The sequence below is a fragment of the Alligator sinensis genome, unplaced genomic scaffold (genome assembly GCF_000455745.1).
Source record: "Alligator sinensis unplaced genomic scaffold, ASM45574v1 scaffold400_1, whole genome shotgun sequence".
In the NCBI taxonomy this organism is placed as follows: domain Eukaryota; kingdom Metazoa; phylum Chordata; order Crocodylia; family Alligatoridae; genus Alligator; species Alligator sinensis.
In genome coordinates, this window is record NW_005841897.1 from 1,842,439 (window position 1) to 1,850,382 (window position 7,944).

General features: G+C 47.5%; 1 protein-coding gene across 6 annotated transcripts in view; it reads right to left on the bottom strand.

Moving 5' to 3' along the window:
• RNF157 (ring finger protein 157) overlaps positions 1-7,944 on the bottom strand; it is a 73,602-nt gene that overhangs the window by 8,340 nt on the left and 57,318 nt on the right. For 2 of the 6 annotated variants that reach the window (XM_006018361.3, XM_014517234.2), the window contains exons 17-18: positions 7,222-7,270; positions 3,081-3,191 (exon numbers count right to left, since the gene is read on the bottom strand). The exons of 1 other annotated variant lie outside the window; for it this stretch is intronic. In XM_006018361.3, the coding sequence (XP_006018423.2) occupies positions 3,081-3,191; positions 7,222-7,270 (160 nt within the window). The remainder of the gene's footprint in view (positions 1-3,080; positions 3,192-7,221; positions 7,271-7,944) is intronic. 3 more of the 6 variants (XR_003092738.1, XR_003092739.1, XM_025197475.1) reach the window with 2 other exon arrangements.

Sequence of the window (7,944 nt, forward strand, 5' to 3'; positions counted from 1 at the left end):
TGCACACAGACACTGTAAAGAAGATCGGGTCATGCAGAGAGCTGCTGCCACTACGGGTTCCATAGACAGCGTATGGCCTGTGGGAAGCAGCGGGGACTCGGTGTGTCCATGGATAGGCAGCCTGGAGGTGCTGTGCTTCATTTTGCTTTGTGAAGGTGCTTCCCTCTCCCAGCAAACCAAGGTAAATAAAGCATATCCTACTCTAAAGCACAAGATGGGCTTGAATTCAGATACCGCAAGCCCAGAGCATGGCTAGGAGACCCATGCTGCACTCTGCATCATGCACAAGGTTGAAGACAGCTTTACTATAAGAGCTCAGAAGCAGCAAAGATATCAGACAACTGCTGGCCAGAGGCTGGAAACACATCAGACCCATTAAACACTTGTTTTATTCCACGTGGGATCCTGAGACATTCCCTTTGTTTGCACCATTAGGCTGACCAAGAGCTATGAACTCAGGGGCAGCACGAATGTGCATGTGAGGGAACACCACTGAAAGCAGTGGCTCTACATCTAGAACTGGGCAGAACATGGCCCTTTGCACCTTCCTTATCTGCCACAATGGGGCTGACTTATTAATAAAGCCTCTGATTAAGGAAAGGTATAACCACTGCAGGGAAGTTTAAAACAACCTGATCATTGAACATTGAAATGGACCCACAGCTATGATTAAAAAGCCATGGAGCTTGGAGGCCTGTGACTCTGGGTTTTTATATAGTTGTGGATAAGTAGACACACAGCCTGCATGGCTGAAACCTTGAGTCTGATTTGCTTTGTGGATGTTTTATACCAGCTGCTGCCCCAAGAAAAAAGTGAAAAGGGAAATTCCCTTGGCTGCACTTCCACAGCAAGAGCCAGTATCATCTCAACCTCTTCATAAATTTCCCCAAGTGGAATAAATTACACCAAAACAGGACGGCTGTGAAAGGAGAGGAGGTAGTGGAAGAAGCATTAGCATTGTTCTGGGAGCGGAGGGATAAGAAAGGATTCCCCCTAACCCCCAAAACCATTATGAAAACCAGAGCCCTTGGAAGACAAAAGGGAGGGTTTTCAAATAGCTCAGGCCTAGAGCCCTCAAGGAGCTGCTGGGTCTACAGCTCCAGAGTCTGCCACTGATTCTGCAGAAAGGGAATAGGTAGCAGTGGGGTGCAGGGGTTGCTTTAAGCATGGCCACAAATGTACTGATATCGAGCCAAAATCAGCCCATTGGCATCAAGTGTTCAATTTGAGCCACTGCAGGGATCAAACCCTCTTACTCTTTGCACCCGTGCCAAACTAAGAACTCTGCCTGGCCCTCGGCTTGACATAAGGAAGCCACCCCCACAAACAGGAAAGAGCATGCGGCAGTCCTGATCCTTCAGTCCTCAAGCCCACTCCCAGCCTGATGCACAAACGGCTCATTGATCCATTTGTGACCATTCAGCAACCCGGAGCATGGAGAGGACACAAGCATGGGTTGAGAAAACTGTGTTGGCACAGAGTGAACATGAACTTTCACACAGATGGTGTCCAGTGAAAACAAACTCAACAGAGGAAAGAAAGACAGAGAGAGAAAGAGACCCATAGTTGGTTAAAAGAAATGTGGAGAGAAGAAATGGATAAAGAAAGAAAGAACAGGAAAGAGGGGTGGGTCACTAGGGTGGCTGGCTGGAGTATTAAAAGCAGCAATGACTAGACTATCCCACCATTAACAGCTGTCTTGTAGTTGGTGCTTTATGAAACACTGATGCTTACATCAAAAAAATGGAGACACTTAGGCTCCTGGTTGTGCCATGAAGTTGCCAAGTGGCTACTGTTTTTCTTTAAGTGGGAGGAGGCCTGGTATAATTTCATTCTCTCTTCCTTGGCAAAGTCTGAAGGCTACTGGGTGTGGCAAACTGTGCAAGCCAAATGGTTTGCTGATGAGATTCAGTGTCTAGCTCTGCCGGAGTTGAGAGAGTTATGCAGGGTTACATCAGCAGGACATCCAGTCCTGCATTTCCAAGCCTGCCTAAACGAAGCATACGTTCTAACGTACACCTGCAGACCTACTGCTTCAGCTCAAGGGCTCTCTAGACTACCCAAAGCCACTGTGTTGACAGGAGAACTAGGAACACCACAGCAGACCACTTTGAGTTGGAACATGGTTTACATCAGATCGCATACAAGACTGCATCATGTTTGAACTACATTCCAACCCGCAGGACTGTGGCATGGTTCAGAAATGTGGAAATGGCTGATTCCTGCCCTGATACAAGCTCAGATCTTTTTTCTAACTGTGCTGGAAGCTGGGGTGTTGCAATATGTTGGCTCTTGGTAGGCAAGAGGACTCTAATACAATCCTGGCCAATAACAAAAAACAATCTCCGTAACTCTCCTTTATACACTAGGAAAGCTCTGTAGGTAGGACAACCTACCATGAGAGCTTTGTTCCTCCCTCATGCTCAACCAACACTGACTAGACATGAAGAAAAGCAAAGGCTCCCTCAGACCCTTTTTCCACTCTGCCTCCAAAGAGTTCGATCCTGCAACATATCCCAAAGTAGCTTTTTGAACCCTTTTTCCTACGGGTATAACACAGAAGGTTTTGAAACAGTGAGGAAATGGAGGCCCCTGATCATCCGCTCCATCCAGATCTGACCCACTAAGACATACTGGGCTACAGACACAACTCTCTATTCTGTCCCTTGGCCGGACAGGTCTGTAGCTTGCTCTGCTCATGAGGAGGCAGTCGATTTTGGTGAAGGGTTCACATAGCAAGCAAAAAGGGATAAGATCTACTGGACACACTGGCTCAAAGAGGTAAATCATTCATTTTCAGTCAACACCCTCTATAACAAGTCTGAGCCCTGCTCTCCTGCTCTGCTCTGCCCTGGTAGCCCTGAGGCCAGATGGTGCTTCTGTGGGGGCTGCTTTGAACACTGGAGCTAAACACCTTTTGCCTGTTTTCTGGTGACCCTCTGCTCCTAGTGATGCTCGCATCTGTTGTCCAGGCCGCTGTGGGGCAAGTGATGGAGGTTCAAAAGCAGGGAGGGTGGAAGTGGGGGAGAGTGGAAATCACACCCCCAGCCCAAGTTCATGTTCAGCAGACTGCCACTCACCAGGTAAGCAGGCCTCAGAGCACAGCTTATTGTCCAGAGCTTTCACGCTTGCGATGCCAATGTCATTGTTATTGTCACACTCCATACCTAGGTAAGCGCCTGTCCTCTGGCCTGTAACGGAGTTAACGCAGTTAGAGAGGCGACTGGGTTTTGGGGGAGGGTTCCCACTTTGATTTTTTTTTTTTCCCTTTTAAAATAAAAGTTATACATGGAAGAGACAAAAATATAGAAAAATTATGTATCTAAAAATAACAATGGTAACTGAGTGGGTAAAGAGTGGACAATAAGGAGTCAGATCATTGCTGCGTGCGTGTGTGTTTCATGCCATCCTACTCTGTTTTTTCCAACTGTCTCTTTTCTTGAGCTGTGACTTTTCCATCAGTGAGGAGGGCCATGGAACACAGGAAGGTACTTCAGACAATTACCCAGAAGAGCAATACATATGCAGGTAAAAAAAAAAAAAAAAGGCAGAGAAAAGAGTAGGTTGGAAAAGCTAAAGAAAGCAGCTAATAGGATTACCCCTTGTCCATGCATCAGGTTGCCTCTGGTTTGTATCTGAGGGATTTATGACGGGGGTACGTGGCTTTGGAAAATAACAGAATAGCAGAATCTCACCAATTCTTGCTTTGCTCATTGGAAGAACAGATAGTCAACTGCCACCTTTTGAAGGAGGCACAGTGCCAGCCACCACCCCTCACTTTGCAGTACAGAGCTGATAGCCAAGACGGTGCTGGGTAGAAGTGGCAAGCCTAACTAAGCTGACACAATAACCTACAGTCAAGCATTGCCAAATGCTACTCAATTTTTTTTTTTTTTTAGTGGCAAGTAAAATTCATTCTTACAAGGTAACAATGACCAAGTGGATCTGGATTTGATCCTTGTCTCTTTGGGCACCTATACACATGCAGAGAGGCTGCCTGGATGCACTGTTATTACAACACACCGGAGCAGACTCAATTAATCGAGTCTGCTGGAGCACAGTAATTACTGCATTCCAGCAGACTCCAGAGTCACGGGCATCAGCATCCCCGCACTGACAAATGGCGGTGGGGGCTCTTTAAACAAAAGCACCCATACCACCATCTTTCAATGTGGGGATACTGATACATATGACGCTCTGGGTACTTTAATTAGAGCGACTCTCGGAACCATTCTAATTAAAGCCCCCCCCCGACCCCCCGTACCTCCCAGAGCATGTCTATAAATGCCCTTTGACCTATTCTTAAGCACACAGAAGTCAACTTACAACAGATGTTCCCAATTCACACTCATGCTGGAGACCCATCCAAAGCAGAGAAATCAGTGGGTGCATCTCCATTAACTTTTAGGGGTATGTCTACACTACACAACGTAGTGAAATGTAGAGACACCGCAACTAGCTCTACACACTCTCTAAACTTGCACAAACCTCTGTACTAGCATGACTATGGATAGGTCTAACCAGCTTCTACAGAGCTGCCAAGGACATTGAGGAGAGACCCTGCCCCAAGCCACCCCAGATCCCCCTCCACACACATCAAAGCTGGAAGTGAGGTAGTGAAGTCACCCTGACAGCATTCCCCTCTGCTTCCAACCTCAGGCACTCAGGAGACAGACATGGAGAGCAGAGATGACGGGCACCACTCAGGATGACTTCCCTGCCTCACGTCCAGCTCTGGTATATGCAAAGGAGGTACGGGTAGGCAGAGGGATGAGCTCAGTCACACACTCAGAAGCACTGTGGGAGCACTACAGACACACTGTATATTGCTTCTACTCTGAATTGCACAGTGTAAACACATCCAACAGTTTTCTAAATAAGAAGGACATCAGCTCTTTTGTCCCTAAAGTGGAAAATTTTCATAGCCAACTTATTGACTGGTGCCTGAAGTGACCGGATTATCATTCAACTAAGCTACAATTATTAGCATGAATGAACAAAAGCATTTTGTGGAGCCAAATCTCTGATGGCTTTACAACCATGTTTCTTTATTTGCTGACCCTCAAGTTTCAGCAACTTATAACGAGCCTCCTTGTCATCAGGGCAAGTTAGCAGGATTTTATGACAAAGAAACAAACAGTGGAGCTCAGGATCCATTATTATTCATGCTTGGCAATACCACATCACCGGGGGAAAATATTTTTTCCAACTTCATTTTGGGGGGGTGTTTTTTGTTAACCAGAGACAGGCAAACATGGAAAGGGAGGAAAAAAGGTGGCCGTCTGTGCCTCATTAACTATCCCAATGAAATCAGTGGAAGTTTGGCCATTGAGTTCAATGGGAACAGACTGAGGCATTGGACTAAGTCATCCTTTTCAGCACCTTTTTTTTTCCAGAGGGCAGAGAAATCCAAAACGTAAGTCTGCTGACTCACTAAAGCGCACTACGGAAAATGAAACAAATCAAGGGGATAGTTTTGTCCCCCCTGACTAAAGGAAAAAAGAAAGAAAAGACCCAATGCAGACAACCACATTGGCAGGAAAGATTTTCAAAGCCACAAACAAGAGGGATTTTCGTTGGGAACTGACGGCTCAGAGTCGTGTCTTTGAAAATGCCTCCCTTAAATAAAAATAAGGATTAAAAAAAAAAGGACTGTAAAATCCTGACATACTGCAGACGTAGTACGAGTCAAGGAACCCCTCTTCAGAGACCGTCCAATCCCCAGTTCCAATGGCGACATAGGGATTTCCAACATGGACCTCTCTTGACAAAGGGAGGCGCGTTGGTTTGGCTGCTCGGAGGGCTGCGTATGAGGTAAGCATGCACGCCCACGGGATCTCTACCCGTGCAGCCAGCGCTAAAGCATAAAGCTATGGCCTGAGGTAGAGGAGGGAGGAAAGTGGGAGGAAAAGGGAGAGAGGATGTCTGCTGACCCATGAGGATGGTTTCTGGGGCAGGGTGGCCCAGGTCTCTTCTGGCTATAGCTGGTCTCTTAGGACACCTCCAGAACATTGGATGCTTCAGCCAACTCCTTGCTCCTTATAGCGGTGGCCACTAAAGGAAGTTGGGATGAAACACCCCAAAATGTGCTGAATGCCACTGAAGCATATAAAGCTGCACTGGGCCCAGTTATTGTTTTGCTAGAAGGGTGGAGAAGAATTTCACCCAGTACAGAGGGTCAATTGAGGCCTGCTCCTTTATTTTGAGGGCTTGCCCGGTACCTAGGTCTCATGCTGGTCTTCTGGATGGGAGTGGATTTCAATTCAGAAAGACTCTAAGGAGCCCCCTTCTGCGCAGGGTCCCAGGAAGCAATATTTCGGAGCTGCCTGAGCACACCAAGCTGCAGTCCTCAGGCTGTGTGCAGCCTACAGCGAACATCACTGTGTTTTCCAGAGTTCATGACACTCCTCTGCTCATCTGCTAGTTCTCTTCTTTCTGCCTGACCCCAGCTTTTGCCATTAGAGCTGGCACTGCCTGGTAAGCAGGCACAAGCAGGCAGGGGAGGAGCAGGATGGACCTGCTGTGACTCCACGCCATGCGATTTTTTTTCTCCTGTGCTGCAATCTCACTCCAAACGTGACCATATCTCATGCACCCACTAGAGAAAGTAATCAGCCCATACAGAGTTGGTGGTGGGGTGAAGGGGACATTTTAGTTTCTGCTCTAGAGGGACATGAACCAAACCCTCAGTGCAGGAGACCCTTCATCTGCAAGATGTTCTTGGCCCTCAGTTCTTTGTCTCAGACCCATCTCTAATTTCTGCTGCCTTCTAAGAACCAGGTGACCTGCACCACAGCTCAAAATAACTATCAGGGGAGCGTAAGGAGAAAGAAGAGGGAAAACTCAGGGTGTTGGAGACTACTGTGTCCACATAGTCTATTTTGCAGATGGAAGCTCATCCTGTGCCTCCATGATGGACCTCATAGCCTGAGTCTCCACAGCCACGGACTTGCTTCCACTAATCCATCACAGAAAGCCAAGGCCGTTCATCTCTTTTTGACTCCCCACCAAGTGCCCATGTTCACACTTCCCTCCTAGCTCTACACCACCCCTCTCCATTGTTATAGAACAGAAGACACCCCGCTCCAGCAAGACAGCATTCCTGGGAAAGCCAACTCCCCTTCTCCGATAATGCCCAGTGCCCTGAGTGTACAGTCTGGCCCCTACTGATGAAACAGAACAAAATGAGAAGGGAAGGGAGGAATGGCCCATATCTGTTACCGTCTTCCTGAGTGGGAGATGCATCCTCTTCCTCCATGACATCATTCCCCTGTGACACAGAAGACAGGCTGTGAATGCTAACAGCAAAGGACTCTCTGTCCGAGGTGCAGAACCTTTGCCTTTCAAACACGATGCTATCATGTCCAGGATGCCTCTGGACAGGAGGCTGAACCTTTCCTCTACCCTTACTTAGCTCCCCTGGACACCAGGAGTCCTACTCAGGCCCCTGTCCACTGAATATGGGCTTGGCATGTACCGTGGGTTTAAACTCAGAGCTGAGTTTAAACCAGACTCTGAAGAGCCAAAAGGGCAGTGTCCTATCAAGGTTTTAAGGCTGAGGCATACTAGTGACAGGATCTGTCTTTGGGCCAAATCCTGCTCCCATGGAGCTCAATGGGCAATTTTCCATAGGCCTCAGAGAAACAAGGATTTAAGGGATGACCTGATACCTTTCCCTTTCTATCCCATTTGAACCATTTTGTTTTACAAATCACTGGAGCCAGCCTCTGAGTTCAGAAAGATTTGGCTGCTGACACAAAGCAATTAAGCGCATGTTTCATGTTAATGTTAGTGTGAGCTTAAGAGCTTTGTTGAGCTGGGGACAACTGATGGGAAATGACTGTACTTTGTAAGGGGAATGTGCCTGGTGTCTGCTGGACTGCACTGGTGCAATTCAGAGATGCCTCAGCACAGATTCCTTCACTGCTATACCTAGCACATTCC